We start from the raw sequence: 19977 nt of genomic DNA, 5'->3' as shown, positions 1-19977 counted from the left end.
CTCTATCATTTATAGACGTGAACCAGTGTTACGTGTCAGCACTTTTCAGAGGTGATCTCTGACTTTCTGTCCCTTTCTTTTCAGCCGAGCTTTGGGAAGGTTTCGTATCCAAGGCCACAAAGGTTTGACTATAGGTAGTGAGTGAACCTCAGCCCAAGTTCCCAAGCCCTGGCTCAGTGGTCATCCTAATGTTTGCTGCTCTTCTTTGGTGCTGTCTGTCATCAACTACTTGTCATTAAAATTCAGATGATACTTGCAGGACTGCATTTTTGAGAGGGTTTCTTTGGCTTAGTTTACTGTAGCCCTTGGGATTCAGCCCTGTCTAGTGCAGATTCTTTCCATTAAATGAAACCAAAAGGTAGTTTGTATGTGGGTTGGTTTTTTTTAATATATATGTATATACATGTGTGTATATGTATTTTAATGCATTTGACATAAATACACCTGGCAGCTTTTACTCAATACACCAGTATCGACCCCTCTTAACGTCTGTTGTCAGGTTGCTGTAGTAGTCTTTAAATTTTCTTGTGAGCTTTCTGAAGCAATTCCAGCCTTTTGCCACATGTTATGCTTAGCACCACAGAGCCCTGCTCCTGAATTCTCTTATTTCTTGAAAGCATCAGTTGAATTTGGCGCAGTTTTCTGATTTCTAAATTACATCCAGATAAGATGTTCCAGTCGTGCTAGGCCCTCTGGCATTTGTAACTCTTGGTAGTGAGTTTAACTCCGTATCTTTCAGGGAATAAAACTACTGCTTCTGTAAGTACTTGTTAGAAGGGCGTTTTGAACTGAAAGCCAAATCTAATGCTTCACCTTTAAGGAGCGTTAGCTAGCAGAAAAATAAAATTCTCCTGGATTTAAAAATGATTGCGGTCCTTTTTTTTTTTTTTTCTGAAGCTTACAGGAGTTCCCCTTTGTACACAGGATTAGATCTTATGAAGATGACTATGTTTCTATCCATTCTAGTTTCTTGATATGGAAGTCATCCTCCTTTATATAGCATCCCAATGTCCTTTTCTTGCATTGAATTTAAAAGTATTTCCAAATTGTTTTCCAGTGGTGACAGGGGATGACACTGAGAAAGACAATATAGATAATAATAGAAAGACAGGAGAAAGGGCTGGTTCATGTGGGACGAGCAGCAGCTAAGAAGAACCAAGGGTGATAGAAGGCCCAAGGAGACAGAACATGTAGGTATGACGTGAGTTAAGACGGTGCCGGGGACAGTGGAGGTGGCTGAAGATGCAGCTGATGTGGTCACTGGTTCATTTGCTGTTCTGCTCACTTTATCTCTCTGCTGCTGAAGGATACAAAGCCATTCTAACTTATAGGCAATGTTTACACGTGGGCTTCGCTGGTTTTCACCCTGTAACTCTCTGAAGCAGCTCCTACGTTTTAATCCCTTAAACCTCTAGTCTCGCACCAAAACGTGTCCCTCCTGAAATGTAATCCTCTTACTTCGGTTCCACTGCTGTGCTCCAGTCACGCTCGTGCGCTTGGGAGCATGGGCAGCAGGTTTCTGCCCGTGCCAAAGGTTGGGAAAATTCAAATACCAAAGTACCTAGATGAGGAGTCCCCACACAACTTTTGTCCAAAGTAATGTTTCTTAATCTTGAATCTCAACATCCCAAATCCCAACTTTTTTGGAAAATCCTTATGCTGTGGTGCCTCACTTGTAATCTTAAAAAAAAAAAAAAAAAAAAAAAAAAAAAAAGCCACCTTTCAGCGTTAATTTATAGTTTGTGTTACCCTCAGTTTGCGTGCCTCCGTGCACGGGAGTGAGGGCATTGTGGAGCACCTTTTGCATTCTCATGGAGCACCATGCTTAGGGATCTAAAGGACATCGTACTGCCAGGGAAGTGCAAGGAGAATTTGGGATCACATTTATGATTGGTCACATTTTATTATGATCACATTATGATAGAGAAGTTTTGGGGGGAAGATTGGTGGGGTGAATTTCCATTCCTCTGACTTGGAGGAAGCCCTTACTAAGGTGTAGTTAGTTCTTTGCCACCACCAGGTGGTGAGCTCCAGGAGGCAGATCCCACAGTCTGATACTCCACGTGAAGATCAGTGCCCTGACAAGGTCCATCTTGGAGATTTTCTACAACTGATAAGAACAGAAGGGAGAGATCTCGGTCACGGTCTCCTTGCTTTGGCACGGCTTCACTGTATGTGAAACTCATCCTGCGCAAGCCACATGCACTATTGAGCCATGTGCCTGTAACAGGATGCAGCTGCTGGCTGTGACACTGAGCAACACCGCGTAGGACAAGGGGTGAATTTCACTCCGGGCAACCTAATTTCCCTGTGCCGCAGGCTTCTCCTCTGCCACGTGACTGCCACATTTGCCTGCTTCAGGGTACTGCTATAAAACTCCTGGAGTGTATTTTGCAAGAGGCTGTAAATTGCAAACTGGTCTCATCATGTCCCTTGTACAGTTTATCTTAGATATTATCTGGTTTGGCTCTTGTTTTGAGCTGCTCCCTACTGCTGTTCAGCCCTGAACAACTGCAGTATTTCCCTTTGGAGAGCGAATACTGTTTCGGAGGAAAGGTGCTATGGAAGAAGCACATTCACTGTGTGCTAAAGTTTCAACTCTGTGGTACGGCCTTATTTTCAGTGACGATTTGGCTTTCAGCTAAATACATATGTTTGTATTAAGAGATTTTTTTTCCAATTTTACATCCTCTTTTTGATGTCATCTGTTCTGTCCTCCAGGGTACTGGCAGCAGATGATATTAAGGAACCTCACAAGAAAAGGGCTAGTTTTTCTGAATGTGTTCATAGAGAATTGGCCACTTGTTCCTTTGAACTCTTTTCTGATTTACTTCTCTGCTGTACTGTGTTCTTAGCTGCAGAATAAGACTACCTGTTTCACTATTTTGAATTTTTAGAGCTGTGAGTTTTAAGTGACTGGAATAGTTTAGTCCAGCTGCTTTTCACTAGGCAGGAGATGTTTTCTTCCCTTCCATGTGGAGAACAAGAGTTTGCAAGGGAAGCTTATTTAGAGCCTACAGGGAGCGCATCCAAGGAGCCACGGGCTTTTTACAGACCTGATATTTAAATGTCCCCATCTCCCTATTTTGAGGATTAGTGAAAATTCATCTGTAAGATTAATAGGTAGCTGTCATAACTACAGGGCGAACTGTACTTTTTGGTCAGTTTAGAAGTGGTTATCCTTTCCAAGTGCCAGTCCTTCCTGTGTTTTCCTCTGAGTTGGTTCCCATTGTTCATGATGCTTGTCTTGTTCCAGGCATCCCTGCCCATCAGCCTCAGGTCTTGCCTGACCTAACACATTATTTAATCCCATCAATAAATTTTCTTCTGGATGCCTGTGAAAAACACAGTGACATTTGTAACTTCCTCAAAGCAAAGCACTTCTGTATGGAATGGTGACATGGAGACAAAGAGTTAAAATGTAAAAGACGATGTAAACCATCTAGGGAATGAAGGGCAGGAAATTTACTGTGAATATGAGACCTATTTATAACTTTCCTTGCAAATTTACATTAATCTTACTCGCCTTTTGTAAATGTCTGTATTGAATCTCCAGTATGGGGGAGTCTGAATGTGGACCAGGATGTTCTGGTTTGAGTCTTCAGGCCTTCAAGCCTCTGTATTTCAGAGCACAATCCAGTTGTTCTTGCAGGTTGCATCCTTATCCCACGCTGCTGTTTCCTCAGTCCCGCTGCCAGCACTGCAAGATGCAGCTCGGCAGCATCCGATCCTTCCCCCTGCACTCCCGCCTTTTCCCAGAGCACTCTTCTGGCCAAATCATCCATTCCATCTTTTAGAGAATGCCTGCACGTTATCTGATATTTCTTTTTTTTCACAGGATGCCTTCTGAAATGCCCCTTTAAAACTAAAATCTCAGTGAGAATTTTGACATTTTGTAATGTCCAGATAGGCAATATCACTTGTCTGGGGTTTGGCCTTTAAGAAAAATGGATTTCCAAAGCAGCAGTTACTTATTCTTTAACCTCCTAGAAAATACTTCAGTAGGCATTTCAAACTGGAAAGATGGTACTTACATTTAGGGATAATTTTATCTCTTGTATTTTCAAAGCTAAGAGGAATCAGAAATAGATTGGGGGGTGGAGGGTTGAAGGTATGGACGGGGAAGTTCCACTTCTGGGTCAGAACCTTGTTGTAATGGGAACAGCAAATATTTTGTCAACGTTATGCCCCAGCTGACAATCTGAGGATCCTACCTCATAAGTGAGTCCTCTCTGCTGGATGCTAGAGCCTGTGGGGAAGCCCCTATTTATTGCTTCAGCTTCTCATGCAATTCCAGGTGAAAACAGCCTCCATAGAGATCTGATTACATGCATTTTCAGAAGGTATACAGAAAGGCCTTTAATCATTTAGCGGTTCTTCGCGGGTTTTTAAAAGTTACTTTTAAAAAATACAAAATGTATTTTAAGAAAATCTATTATCTTCTAAAACAGCTGCAGGTTTCATAGACATCCAGATTTCTGCAGATAATGAATGTGTAGAGCAGTGAACGTAGAGAAGATTGAAAGTGAATCTTTAAAAACTAGCTTTGGTGGGGGTCAAGTTAAGGCAGTCTGCCAAAAGCAAATCGTATCAGCTAATACACTTTTTCTGAAAACTTTGATGCAATTTCCCGCGACAAAAAACCGCCCGCGCTCAAAGCTTTAGGGAATGAAGGGCAGGAGATTTACTGTGAATATGAGACTTATTTATAACTCTTTCCCCTTGGGAAATAAACTCTAGAAAATGCGATGTCAGCGCCTGTGCAGGAATGCAGTACAGTCCCCAGTAGGTCAGCCAGCACCGACAGCTGCAGTTCATTTTCTGTTTCATAGGAATAGATGCGAGAGGCAGAGGAACCCAGCGAAGTGAATTGTTTAATACTACTAACATAATATCAGTACTTTTGAACTGATGCGTGTGTGTTTCCATAAAAAACTCTGAAACCAAGCAGGATTTTACTGGAACTGGAGCATGAGAGATGCGGAAAGAGAATGGGTAAATGTCTTCAGTTAAGTGGAAAAGCTTCTATTCCAATAGGCTAATGGCCCAGAGATTTTATTTTAGCAGAAAATGCAGGCGTTCCTGGGACTGCGGTGGTAAATTTAGTTCTTACGCAGCTGCTGGCATTCAGCTCATTCAGACACACAAAATCCTCAACCCTCCTTATTAGACAGTGACTGCGCTGAAGTTTCCCAACTGGGTGAAGAGCAGGGCTCTTCTGGAAGGCTGCTTCTCTTCAGCCAGCAGGTTTTGTTAGTCACCCATCTGATTGCCTCACACAGTCTTCCGCTGTAATCTGATGATTTTAGGATTACAGTGATGGGAAAAGAGGCTGCCTACACAGAGCGTCCCTTTCTCACCTGCAGCTGCCTTGACTGGCAGTGGGACTTAGGGGTGCTCTAAGCACCGTCCTCTGCATTCACACCACCCGCTCAAAAAATCCTCTTTTTTTTTTTTTTTTTTTTTTTTCTTTTTTTTTTACTGTTTGTTGGCCTTCTGGTTGACTGCCCTCCTGTGCTGGGTCACTGGGCTCATCCCTGCTTTATTCAGAGAATGCAGCTCCATTGGCTTCGGTGTTGCTCAGTGTTAGCACTGCCCAGCGGTCCCTTCCTGCGCAGGGGTTCTTCTAGAAGTGCTCCTGCTTCTCCCTGCTGAACGTGAAGCAAATGTAGATGTCCATGTGCAAAGGCAAACACATGTTTTTCTAGCTGACTCTTGCAGTTCCTTCTTCTCTGCTTCTCATGCTCTAAAGCAAGTCAGTATTTTTAAAACTACTTTAGGTTCCGATCTGCTGAAGTGTGCCTGCTACCAGTTGCAGTCACTGAAATATGTTTTTTCAGATCAGGATGTTGATAGTGGCTCAGTCTGAGTCTTCCTGAGACCGCAGGCGTTTCTCGTTGGTTTTGGTGGGACCACTGTGTCCACATGGAGGGCTGGTTTATTGCTTCCTCCAGGAAATAATTAATCCAAGTGTATGCGTATTATCCTGCAATAGCTGGCTTGAATCATCAGCTTCCTGGTGTTCTTCTGAAGGTGTGGGACACAACTGTGAAGTCTTGTTACTTAGTTATGTGTCTTTTCTTCACTTCACCTTCTTTATTTACTTTCTCTTTTAATAATTTGTTGCTTCAGTAGTCTTCTATGACGACTTGTCTTATTGTTTGTTGCTGAACTCTTTGCATTTCTGCAGCATCTCTTAATACCAGAGGCTGAACTCCTGACTTGACCAACCTTAGTGGTGGAATTCCCCCTGACTTCCATAAAGCCAGGATTTAACCCCTAGTGACCGTACTCAAAAGCTGTTGACCTGCCATTGTTTTTTATACTGTTTCAGTATTCATTTCCACCCATTCCTTCTCCTTGTTGGCATTTTGTTTGCTTTGTTGACTGCTGCTACATTTTGAAGAGAGAAAAGATCTGATTCGGTCTCCTTTTCTAGAAGCACTGCTGCTGAATACAGAACTAAAAAAGATGTCTCTGACAGAACGGGGCACACCATTTTGCTTTTGGTGGTGCCATTGTGGAAGACTTTCCCCTTATTCTATATGGCCCATACCATCTTTTTTTCTTCAATACTTCTTTAAATAAAAAAAGTTGAAATGACCTTCCTAAGCAAACATAAATCTGCTGTAGGATTTTTTTTTCATCCTGTTGGCCTCATCTGTTGTGCGTATCTTTTCCGAGAGTAGGAAAAGTATCAAAAATGTAGAGAATCTAAATCATCTGAGCACTCATCTTCCACCAAAAAGATTTCTTTGATCGATTTTCATGTGTGGGCATAAGGTGTTGTGACAGACATAGCGAAGAAGGTGGGAACATGATGTACACAGATACCAATGATCAATATCAGTAAACTGGATGGCATCAGCTGATAGACATGGATTTAGGTGGTGTTAACCTACATAGTGTTAACCTAAATGCTGTTAACCATTCGCAGATAGATGCTGAATTCCTATCCGGCTCATGTATCAGGGACCCACTCAATGAGTGATATACAGGAAAGACTAATGGAGCACATTAGAATTCTGCTTCTGTCCTTTACTTTCCCTATATTTTCATTTTTCTTCCCTTGGTATCTGTGATGTATGGTGCTGTACTTTCCCTGTTCCCGCTTGTGTGGTTGGAAAGTAACCAGAACGAGCAGGATTTTCTCCTATGAGTAGCAGGTCCTAAACATGCTCTGAATGAGAGTGCCAGAGTGTCTGCTTGTGACTGAGCTATGCAGTAGTTCTCAGCACACCCCTTGTTTGCTGGTCTCTGAAACTTGTTTATCTGTGACTCTTGGGAACCTACACTCTCAGTTCCTTTAATGTTACTAAAATTGTTGACATTTCAAGTGCAGCAACCCAAATGTGGAAATGAAGTTAATGACTAGAGATTTTTAGGCTAAAAAAGAAGTATGTTTAGGGTGTGTTAAATCCTCTGTGTTTAAGAGAAGAGGCTTTTGCAGCTTTTAGCACTGTGCAAGTCATAGAATTCCTTTGTCGGTGAGAAATGGCCGTCTTGAGTCACTGTTGTTCACACAGGACTGTGAGCAAAGAGGATGGTCCTGAAAGCCAGACCTGTGAAAGCCAGAGGCATATGTTGTCTTCTTCAGGTCTGAATTTTGCAGAAAGACCTGAAATGCGCGATTGCAAAAAATGTCCTGCAAGAGCTGTGCTGTGGGAGGGGGTGGTTAGCGATGGCATAGGAGGCTGTGGGTGTAGCCAGGTGTTTCAAACCACTGCCTTACGAGGTTCTTGCCACATGTTGGTACTCTAATAGTATAATGACTTTAAATGTTGACAGCACCAAACACTGCAGAACGCTGGTGGCACCAGTAGGTGCTCATGAATGATGTTGTCCCCAGTACCTGTCTTCTGCCTGGTCCCATGTAGCCTTCTCTGGACATGGACTTGTTGGCTGCGTCCCAAAGCATCAGGTGGGACCCCGTGTGAGACCAGCTGTGATTCCCTGACAAAATGATATAAAATGCTCTTGGGTTACCGGTTAGAGTAGCCCGGTACACCTAGAGAATATTTGCCTTTGTTTCTCCTACCAGGGGTTGTTCTGGGGAAAGAGAGGGTAGTTGTCTCTGTGTGTGTGCTTTCTGTAGGTTTTGTACTAAAAACCGTGATGTGTGTAAGTGTTCACACGTGCATGTTCTTTAAGTGACTTGGGGCAAATAGTCAGTTGACGCCTGAATTTCCTGGATAATTATCCATGAACTCTGAATGGTCACTTAATATAATTTTTTATCAGCAGATTTATGCTTTAAATGATTCTTGTTCTGCAGTTTTAAAGTGCTAGCCTTGATACGAAGAGCATCTTTTCTCTTAGCTGTGAATCATCTTTCCTCCCAAAGCAGTGTTTTTCTTAAGTAGTTTTGATTTATTTCTGTAAGAATGGTTGAATGTGTTGTTTTTCTTAGGTATTACTCTTTGTGTGTTCTCTGACCTTACAAACAATTGTTGTAAGAAATGTAATGTGCTTGAAGCTCTCCAGAACATCACAGGTTAGATTTTTACAAGGATCTCACTCTAACTGGTGTTTAGCTAAGTAACTTTAATGGGATCCATAGGGCCCAGTTCCTCATCTACCTAAATTTGTGCGATCGTTTAACACTAAGTGAGTTTGAAATACTGCAGGTCAGAATATTTTGCAGACTGCACTGATAAAAATGGGAAGATGAAATTTCAGGCAAAACCAAGCTAGTCTCTACTGAGTAGATATTACTAAACAAGTCTCTACTGAGTAGATATTACTAAACAAGTCTGGTATCTACAAGTGTTCTTTCAAAAGTTCTTTTGTCATGTGCTTTTGGTCATATCATGTTAAATGTTACCAAAAATTTCCTGAATGCTTTCCCAGCATCATTTGGGAAGTGATTTCTCTAGTTGCTGTAGGGAAGACTGTTTGCCCTTATGGTCCATGCAGTCAGAAATAGATTAATAAGCAATCTTAATATCTTAACATGGAAAGGGGTGAAAAGAAGATAAAATCCTTGAGTGAAATACAAGCAACTTCAAATATCAAGTCTGCTTTGGGAAGCATCCAGTTTTCTGGTATTGTTCTGAATCTGTTTTTAGATTCAGGAGGCCTTTGTAACCTTGGCTAAGAGATGATTCTGTGATTGACTGTTTTAACAGTGTACTTCGATGGTATAATACAAGTTGGAAATCGGAGAGGCTTTGTGGACCTCCTTAGCTGAGCAGAGGCAGAGGTCCAGGCATGTTGCGTCGTGTCCAGGACCGCGCGGCCGCCTGCCACCCTGCCCAAGGAGCAGCTGCCGGGTCCTGCAGCAAGCGGCTCCACCTGCAAAGCCATGTGGACACCGAGAAAGGCCAGCTGTTCAGGGAGTGCATCTAGGCTGCAGCCTTCCTATGTCTCTTGGCAGCTTGAGAAATTCCAAATTACCAGTTGCCTAGAGGGTTGGGTTTGTTTTTTTTTTTTTAATCTGTGAATGTTTAAAATAGTCAGTTGCTTTGGCATATTGACATGTGTGGTGTACCATGAGAATTCCAGCAGTTGCATTAAATGCAATTACTTCACAGAAGATAGAATGTTATTCCTTTTAATCTGTTTATAATTGCTGGCTTCATCAGTGTTTGCATCCCTCTTTCTGCTGTTAAATACATGAATTTGTTCGAAACGGCATTTTTGCTGTCACACAGGTAAGGCTAATGCATGCTGCTTCCATTAGCAAGAAAGGTGTATATTTTTGGATCGTGTCTTTTGTAGTTCATATAATTTGTTCCCTGAGGGAAGGATTCATTATTCTGTGTTGCATCACATAAAGGCGTGCATCCATTTTAGGCAGGTTGTCTGGCAACAGCAGGATAAGAACATCCGTAAAACATGTTGGATGCCAAACTTTGTAGTTTACTTTTCTTTATTAGAAATTGGGCACGTGGCATGTGAATATAGTAAGTGTGCAAATGAATGTCATTTTAGTGAAGGGTACCAGACCAATGATCTAGTGCAGAAATTAAAATTTGCTCTTCTAGGTGAGGCAGCTTCAGCTCAGCAAGAGGAAGGCTTCTATCTCATCCTCTAGCTCAAACGATTGTAGAGGTGAGATGGAGATCAGACCTCCAGTGTGAAATGGCAGCGGGAAATGTAGGTTATCCGTAAGCAGATGCGCTTTGTGTAAAGCCTTTGGAAGTAAAACAGAGCAATGCAAAAACCAGGAAAATGGTATGTTGGAAAAAAAGTCTGGACAACAAAGCCATGGAGAAAAGGGCCTTGTTGAAGAGAATGATCTCCTAACCTTGTCCAGTGTAGGGTTGGACTCAAGAATGGGTCAAAGCATTGTATCCCACATACTCCAAAGACTAAGCTGGCAAGACTGAGCCCACAGCAATACACAATCAGTAAGGACTTATGCACGAGTGGACCATATCTGGGACATGTAGGGAGCTGTGTGCCTGTCAGGTTTGCATAGTATCAGGCACGTCCACGCAAGCTCTCAGAGGTATTCACAAGGCCGACTGGCGATGGAGCATGTTGTGCTTCTGACCAGACTGTGATACAGACATGGGAAAGAGATTCTTATTTAATTTCAGCATTCTGCTATGTTTGCCATGTTCTTTGAATTTCCTCTCATTTATATTTCTTGTTTGTGACCTGTTGGCCTCCTTGACTCCCCTCCCCAAACCCCCAAGGGGCCTGTTCTTTGAATTCCTTGAACTCTGCCATTAAAGCCATTTGGTCTGTTGTCTTCTGCTTTCATTGGTCTTTTTTTCGTTAAAGCTGTATGATCTTGTGATTTCGTTTCTGTTGCTGATGGTCTCAGGCACAGCTGTAAGTTCAGCACCTGGAATAAAGCTTGTTAATTCTCCTATGTTTTACTTTCTGCCTTGTTTTTTGCCTTCAGGTTGTTTTTCTGAGTTTGTCTCCCACTATGTGAAGTGGCTTGATGTGAACATGAATAAGCAAGTTAGTGAGCTGTCTGTGTAATCCACAGTGAGCTTGCTGTAGATTTTTCCACTGATATGGAAGATCTGAAATCTTATATTGGGTTTTGGTATTCATTCGTGAATTGCTGGTCCCAGAGAATCAAGTGGGATCATCCAAGAACAGGAGATACAGGGCTAGATGGATGGGGCAGATTGTTTGGATTCCTTTTTCAGTATTTGTACTGGGTCTCCACGAAGACAAAAAAGGAAATAGGTGGTGTGATTTCCACCCACCCCCCTCGGTTTCCAGTGTCTGGGGGTAAATACTGCGCAAGAGCAGGGATACAAGGCATAGATGCCATTACTGTTCTTTGGTTGGATGCCATTATTCTTCCTTTCATTACTCTTCTAGCTGTGTGCAAAAATCATCAATGAACCTTGATGATATTTCATCGTATTTTATGGACAAAAATTTGAAATGAGCAAGGCTTAAGAAGTTTGCCAAGCACTGGCTTTATAAACTGTTAGTAAGTTTATTGCTCTTCCATGATGACATGGTGACTGTCATCAAAGAAATAAAGACCATATTCAGTTGATATGATGCAAAATACCATTTCCTACTGAAGTAATTAAATGTTGGATTCTGACAGTCACAAGATCTAGCGCTGACAAAGCTTTTGTAATTTAACAATACATTGGTTTTGACAGATGGAGAAAATAATTCACATAGCCTTCTCCCATTTCTTTCCCCTCATTCTATATGCTTCAGACAATTAAGTGCACATGCCAATCTTGTCAACAACAAGAACAACCCCTCGCCCCAAACCAAAAGCGTACGTTCTTTTTAATTTCCACTGTTCAGGTATGGGGTTGCAGTGCAAGATCTGCATACGTTCTGGGAAGGGGTTGCTAGGAAATCTGACACAGTTATGAAACCTGAAACGGTACCTGGGTGTGTACGACTGCGTGGTTGTAGAACAGCCGTGCATTCATGCCCTGGTCATGGGACTTGATGGATGAACTGAGTTTCACTCCTGACTTGCTGCTTTGCCCTGCGAGGGCCATGCAGGTACTCAGCACTTCAGCACCTCGCCATTTCAAGCAACGCCATTCTGTGTCCCATTCTGTAATTCTCATAAGATCTAAGAATGAGAATTGCTGTATGAATGGGGGTAATTATTACTTATTCATTATCTTCTGCAAAGTTTTTTTATTAAGGAAAGTAACCGTTTACCCGGAAGACTTTGTTGAAATGGTGCCCGTGCCACTCAGTGTTGATAACAGTAAGTGATTTGACTACATATCGATCTTGTGCTTAAACTATCATTGTAAAATGCAATTGTAACGCACAAAATGAGACTAAAATGGCTTTCAGATTCCAGGTTGAAAACTACAAGTAGGCAGTGCCCTAGCCAGTCTGCCCTGGTTTGCTTAACTGTGTCTCTCTTGGATTGAGGCATTAGTACCTACCTTGTAGGGATCTGTGGCTGGGGCATTGCAGTGAGAACCTCATCAAAACAAAGGGCTCTGCTCTTCATTACGGAGATTTTAGTTGGAGAACTCGTATTATTAGATGAGGATCTTAACCCATTTCATCGTGTAAGATAACGTACCATGAAAGTTGCATTGCAAAATGGGGAATATAGTGCCCTATCAGGTCACTGGGTGCGTTAGCAAATTAAGACTTGAGGAAGCAGGCATGTGCTAGGTTCATGCTTAGCCATTGGTGGCTTCAGGAGGAAAGAGGACCTTCCTCTGGTGCCATCTGGCCTCCTTTCATAGAGCAAAAGAGAATAACAATCACCTTGTCAAACTATTGGGATTTGGCTTGCAGTTTCTTCTCCAGGTCTATGAGCAGAGATAAAGATGAGTTTAGTATTAGCCATACTTAGACCTGAAGATAGGTGTGTGTAGTCAGGGATGTAGCCAGAAGAAGGCTACACTTAGCTACGAGACTACTTCCTCTGTTGTCTTCTATTTATCTGCTGTAATAACTGAAAACCAAAATGTCGGGAACATAAAATACAAACCACTTTACCAAGATACTTTTCTCCTTCCACCCTGGCAAGGACATCCAAGTTGTATATCTGTAGGGAGTCTACAGCCGAGTTTGGAGAAAGGTCAGCATGATGCATTGGTATTGCAAGTGCAGGAGAGCTGCTGTGGCTGCCTGAATTGTTATCAGTGGGGTGGGGACCTTCCTGCTGGCTCAGGTGATAGGAACTGGTGTTTTGGGGCTCACAAGGCTTCTGGGTTTGGCTGTGTAAGTCACACAGCTGGTGTGCTTAGTGGAAAAAAGATATGTTATGGTAGGGAAGCAAGGGTAAAATAACTTGAAGTGCTGAATATAGAAGACTGAGGTAAAAGGGAGGATGGAAGGGAGGTGTCAGCTTCCAGATCTCTGAACTGCAAAGGGAGAGGTGTCATGCAAGAGTAATCAAGGAATGGTGGCAGAAGGGAAAATGTGCCAGCAAGGTGGAGAAGGCAAGATGAAGAGCCCTGCAGGAAAGCAGATGTGAGCAGTTGCTTCAAACTGCTGAAGGCGGAGGCAGCTCTGTCTCTCACAGTAGGGACCAAATTTAAGGGAAAGATAGAAAAAGAAAGGAAAGTTGGGAGGGGGATTCAGGCAATTGCAAGGAAGTGCATCCAAAGGTTAGAAAAACATGCCACTGTAGGAACGGCTAGCAGTTTTTCTGTTTTTCAGTCATTTCCCTGCTTCTGCCTTCCTTTCTGTTTCCCTAGAGCCAGGCTCTGATGGAGAACCTCAGAGCAGCAGCTGGCAGTGAGTGGCTCAGGAGAAGTTTAGATTTTTATTTTTTTTTTAAAGTGCCTGCCAGGTGGTTCTAGTTGAGTAGGATGATTTTGTAAGGCAGGATTCCCATTATCCCCTGCAGAAAGACTGATCTGCTAAAGTAGAGTGACAAAGGCTTTAACTGGTGATAATTGTACGGTCTGTGCTGGCAGATGTTGCATTTGTCTTGACCTTTCATTCAAGTGCAAAGACTAACGCTTTTGCAAAAAGGAAGGAGAGCTTGTTTGGAGCTGTAATTACCAGACTAGAATATGTATTACTGTGGAATGAGCGCATGCTAGAAAAAAATCTCTGAAGACCTTTATTTGTTGGGTAGTGATAGTACCATAATAGAGGTTTAGCCTTGCCACTCCCATGTCAGTGTTAATTTGTGAATAATTGGTAGAAGATCCCAGGATGAAGGTACCAGTGGTGGATATAGTGTGAAAAGTGAGCTTTTGTTTGTTTGCCTTCAAAATAATTTTTACCTATTTAATGTTTCTCTTCCTCACTTAGTAATTGTGCCTGCCATTAAAATCTACCTATTCCAGGAGTTCCTTCCATGGCTTTACAGCTCTTTTCTATCTTAATGACAGGAAAACATATGGCATCCTTAATGTATTGCGGCATGGGAAACGCCAGCAAGCACTGGCTGTATTTAATGGCTTCCACAGTGCTTTTTCCTGAAGGATAGATGGTTATTATTTTATTTGTAGAAGAGAATTAAAAAGCACAGCTAGACTTCATGAACTATGTTACTTAGAGGTGTTTCTATTGCTGTTTAATGATTTAAAAAATAATAATAATAATTTTTCTGTTCCTGCGCAGAAGCTAGTTAAGAAAGCACTGTACATTCCTTCAGCAGGGGTGCTACTTGAGTGGTCATAGTGAACGGGAAATTGCTGTTGCACAGCGAAACTCGGTTGTTTATCTGTTTTCAGCCCAATACATTTTAAAGTCTGCCTGTATGTAAGCTGTGGAACTTGGAGCTGCTGTTTCAAAAAATGTTCCTGATTAGAAGACAGGCTAAGACAGGGCCATCAGTTGGTGTCCAAGGGCTGAAGCAGTTTTATCTGGGTGATGGGGCTGCTTGGTAGTTGACAGGCCAACCAGACTGGAAAATGTGTGTATACTTGCAAGTCTGTGATGGATCTGGTAGTGCCTATTGGGTCGCTTGTCACTCCTTGAAAGTATTGGTGAGTTGGTGCTCCTCCTGCTTGTCAGTAAGCAGCCCATTAGAGTACAAAATTGGGCCAGCCTGGGCTAACACTGTAGTGAATTTCCTGTTGACTTTATGGACATACCAGCTTTGCGTGGTAAAGGCGCTGAAATGTGAAAGAATGCTTAGGTGGCTAGGAGTCCTTGAGAAATACCACCGATACTTCAATATAGGCGTTCATGCACTTCATTACCCTTAAGGGAATAGTTTTCAAGACTGCTTTTTTGTTTAAAAATTATCATTCTTTCAAGAACAAACCCAACTTTCACAGTCATCTACTGACTGAAACCTCTGATGTAGGTATGGTTCCAACCACAGATCAATAAAAACAATATGAGCATCTGTCTCTTAAAGCCTCCTGGCATCCATCAGATGAAATCAGTTCTGGGAGCAGAGCAGAAAGACTAGTTTCTGTGGTGCAGCTAAGAAAATGTTTGCTCTGCATCATTTACTGTGTTGTACAAATATAGGTCTTGTCCTCCAGCTTGTTTGCGCTTCCTGAATTTTAGCACATCCTTTTCAACACAGGTGCCTGTCTGTGTTCAGTGATGCTCCCTTGCAGGCATATTCTTCAACTAGATGGTGGTATTTAGGGAGTGTTGAGTTAATTGAAGAACCTCTGCTCTGTCTAATTTTATCTCCAGGAATTTCACCTGGAAGTCTTTGACACCTAGGGCAGGATTTGAGACTGTCACCTGTGTGGACCTGTATGTGTTGCTTCAGGCAGACTTCTTGGCCAGGGGTCCCGCTCTTCACTACCATTTTTCCTTGTCCCACATAGCCTTGCTTTGTTTACCTCCCACGCGTCCCTAGAAGGCCAAGCACAGCCTGCTTCACCCCACACCTCACACATACGCAATGACAAGTCTTTGTGCTTGCCAGCTCGTGTTGGTCTCTCTTCGTCATAGCTTGAAAACATGTCCCTGCCCCCTTTTTTCTTCCTCCCATCTTGTGTAGCTTCAGTGAACTCTTTTTTTCCCTGTTGCTATAGCTACACTGCCTTTGATGAAATCAGCTAGGTCCTTCCCTTACGGTTGGAGTGAATTCTTAGCCATACTGGCTCTGGCAGTAGTCCCGTCCGATGTTAGTCTTCACATAAGCATCGTGTCCATATTTCTGGGGGGGTCTCTATGTGTTTGTTTCTGTGCCAGGAATACTGTTATCTATGTAACAAAAGCTCATAGTCATCTCGAAAATCAAATTCGGCCTTGCAGTGTGCAAATCTGGCATTCAAGTCAATGGTAATTTAGACCATAACTATTCCAGACCTTAAACTAATCCTTGCTGATTTTTAGTTTGGCCATCAGTCAAAACTGGCAGGGCGCTCCCTGGTCGCTTCTCCTCTGTTCTTCTTCTGAAACACTATTTTACTCTCTTCTGGATACTCAAATTCCTACATCCAGAGGATTTCAGAACACTGTTTGCTTCCTCATGTTTTTAAGGGAGGAAGTGCAATTTATACCCATGAAGTGAGGCGGTGCCCGGGACTGCGTTGAGAGGCAACTGGTGTTGTAAGGAAGGGACTGCCTGCTTTTGTAAGCACATGCTGAAGTTTTCTGCCTTGCCTTCTCTTTTTCTCAGCACAAAGCTTTGAAGTTGCTCTGGGGATGTGCTGTAGGAAGAAGTGTCTGGGAGCGCGGGGATCTCCAAGTGTGGGTGTAGCATCTGGGTGCTCAGCCAGCTGGGCTGATTTAGTGTGGGCTTTAAGCATTGAAGGTCACTTGATTGTAACACACCATAGGGCAGGAGGTCTGAAACCAGTTGCTACGTCCAAGCTGATCTAGGAGTAACTGCAGTTGACTGTTTTGAGGTGTTTTGGTTGTTTTTTTTTTTGTTGTTCCCATTTGTTATCTACAGAGGACCCAAGCTCTGTCTGATCAGTCAGACTTCACAGACTTAGAGGAACATAGATACTGATCTGTAACCAAACTTTATGACTGGCCGTGTTTGTAATATTTGTATAGAAAAAAGTATTTTTTCTTAGATTTTATTCAGAAAAGTTTTTGCAGAGCAATTTCTAGGCTTTTCCCAGTGGAGCAATTGTGTCCAGTTACACTCATGGTAAACTTGTGTTAAGAAACCAGAAAACCTTAAAGGATGAAATATCTTGGTGAAAACTACAGTTTATTTTGGTAGGAGATAATGTTGTCGTCCTTATCGTTCAGGGTATGCACATGGAAAGGTGAGTAGCAGTTACAGTCGTCACTGATTTCAGTTTTGAGAATTGCAACTTCTGCATTTCCATCTTATATGATATTTCCAGTTTAATTCTGAGTTCTGTGGTAAATAGGAAGTTCCTCAGTAATTCTGCCGTGTCTCCTGAAATGACATGCATGTGGGTATTCACAGTTGTCTCCGGACATCACTCTGATACTTTTGGGTTTTTTTAAGAAAGAGCTTTCAGATTTAGTGGTTAGATGTTTGCCTTTAGATGTAGGTGAAGCAGGGCTGAGAAATATCCTTTCCAAAATAGATGCCATCTGAGAAAAGGGCTTTGCAGTATTCATAGAGAGAAGAAATCGTTGTTCTAGTATTTCTCAGTTTGTAGTTGTCCTGCCTATGTGATTTTCTGCAAGGTAATATCTTGTTAAGCGAACAAAGCAATTCAGTGATTATCATAAATCAGGCTGATGTCAATAGAAGCAACATCCTTAGGAGCCACAGCTGGAAGACTTTCAATTGGTTTCAAATACCAGCTTTAAAATATCCCCGTAACTGTGATTTGTTGCTGCAGTGATCCTGTTCTTCCTCTTTCAGAATGAGAAGGCTTTGGGGCATTCCGTGAGCCGCTCTAGTAACATCTCAAAGGTATGTACCCTGATATAATTCAGTCTTTAATAAATTGGGGATACTGGGATTTCTTTTATTTTGAAACTGGGGTGATAAACATGGCAATGTGACTAGTAGAAAATGCTTCCCGTGCCTGTCTGTCATTGAGAGTCGCTCCTGAAACGGTAGAACTCTCTGGTGTTTTGCAGATTCTCTTTACAGGTCAAATGAAATGGAAGCTACAGTAGGTTTTCTCTTTCACACTGTCAGCCTCCTTGGCTTCGTAGGAGCAAGGTAGGTGCCCGAGAACTTATCTTGGGGGGGAAATCGCTCCAAAAACATTACTCAAGTATGTTCTTTCATACTGTAAGCTATCTGATGTAATGTTCTCTCTAAGATATGTATAGCCATGCATCCCGTAACATGTATTGGATATGTGGCTAAACATTATTTTATTGTCACTTCAACACTGAATTATTGTTAGCATCATGAAATGCATTGTTATCAGGGCATGGCTATGTAAGTATTTTTAAATGTTTGCTGCTACAAGCCCTGATCTTGTAAGGGAAGTATGATGCTGTACCCAGTGTAGTCACACTTCAGTATGCCGATGGGCACATCAAAAGCACAATTGCTTTGTTATGCCATTAGGAAAAAAGTATCTTCTGTCCAAGATGACTTATTACAATACATACCCTACTTCTACTTCTGCATTACAAATGAGAAGGGCTTTTTCTTTAATTAGCTGGAAGCCTGACACTTTTTTGCTTACACATGTACAATTAAAGCCTTCGTGCAAGCAAGGCTGTGGTGGTTGACCAGTATTTTTCATGGGGTGCGTAAGCCTTAACCTTCATTGCCACAGTTGATGTTGTTGGTAATAGTGACTTTTAATGAGAGACTGAATCGTCATGGCTGTGACAAGCTGAAATCCCTTTTTTCTGGGTGCTTCAAGATATAGGAAGCTATTCATGCCTATCTCCAGCAGAAGAAACAGTGGCTGCATTTAATTTATGGTTTATATGGGCACAGACAGCTTTCACTTTGGAGCAGAAAGACAAGATTACTGGGTGTCTTAAATAATGAGCTGGGCAGCTGCCCAGTGCACGAGGTATTGACCAAGCTGAAGGTGTTGGTATCATGGAGCAATGTGGGATTGTGTTTTGCATTCAGCATCAGAAAATGTGCATTCACAGAAAGGGTTTTGAAATAAATATCATGTGAGTGCAACTCCTCATCTGTGCTTTTCTAAAATGGGACTGTGCCTGTTCCTTCTTACCCTGGTTCTTCTCTTCTTAGGCATCCTCAATTGCATTTTTCAGGCATGTTCAGCAGACATGGTAGATTTATCATCAAGTGTCATTGTACTTTTCTCAGAGTGTCTGAAATTCAGCACAACAAGCCTTTTGGCAGCAGTGGTTTGGTACCCATATGAAGCTGCACAGTTCGTTCCTAATTCATCGAGAGCTGGTAGTGTGGCAGTGCAGTGGGAAGGACCTTGCACTCTGGCAAAGCTCTCCCTGGGAGCGCTGGCAAGCGAGACATCAATATTTGCATTCATCTTGAAACACTGAAACGTTCAACGTGATTGCTGTGTGTTGCAAAAGCTGAAGTTCTCAAGGGGAGCAAAAGTCAGCTTTGCCAGTTCGATGGGTGAGACTTTTCGGTTGCAAACATTGAGCTTCCGAGCAGTACTGATGTTCTTGCTGCTCCTCTGTCATCTCCGTGTCTGATCCGTTCCGTGCACCTACTCCACTCTGGAGATGGCTTCTAACAAGCGCAAGAGAAGTCCCACCGGTGAAATCATTCCCCTGATTTGCCTCATACATCCGAACGCTGCCTGGCACATCCAGGCAGTTCAGTGCTAAGCTGCAACAATTTATTTTGCAGTCTACAGGTGGGTTGGCTGTTGCAAGCAATTTGTAGGACAAAACAAGAAGATTACAGTAGTGGGATGCTGCGTGGAAGCTTAAGCACATGGAAAATTTTTCATTAGTTCTGAGGTTTAATAGGAAAGTAAGTGCCTTTTATTTTTGTTTAGAATAGTGTTACAACCTGACAAAAAGGCAGATTGAATACATGTACAGGAAGAAGTATGGAAATGCTTGGCTGCCTGTATAGGGCTTTTAGAAATCCTCAGAGCTTGTTGATACCACACCGTTTTAAGAGGAGCTATTTAACCAAAGTTGAGTTGATAATCAATTATATGCTGCATTTCCAGATATGTTGATGTGTGTGTACGGAAATAATGATCACAATTCCCGCAAATGACTGTTTCAGCTATTATTTTTCCACCCAAATCTAGCTTACAGTGTAGCAAT

At 42.3% G+C, this 19977-nt stretch overlaps 1 protein-coding gene across 10 annotated transcripts in view; it reads left to right on the top strand.

The window, feature by feature from the left end:
- The window catches only part of MARCHF8 (membrane associated ring-CH-type finger 8), a 102554-nt gene that overhangs the window by 58872 nt on the left and 23705 nt on the right, over nt 1–19977 (top strand). For all 10 annotated transcript variants that reach the window (XM_054207528.1, XM_054207532.1, XM_054207538.1 and 7 more), the window contains one exon: nt 17645–17695. In XM_054207528.1, the coding sequence (XP_054063503.1) occupies nt 17645–17695 (51 nt within the window). The remainder of the gene's footprint in view (nt 1–17644; nt 17696–19977) is intronic.

The sequence above is a fragment of the Rissa tridactyla genome, chromosome 6 (assembly GCF_028500815.1).
Source record: "Rissa tridactyla isolate bRisTri1 chromosome 6, bRisTri1.patW.cur.20221130, whole genome shotgun sequence".
Lineage (NCBI taxonomy): Eukaryota > Metazoa > Chordata > Aves > Charadriiformes > Laridae > Rissa > Rissa tridactyla.
Note: the sequence above shows the minus strand (reverse complement) of the source record. Positions and strands in the feature narration are given on the sequence as shown.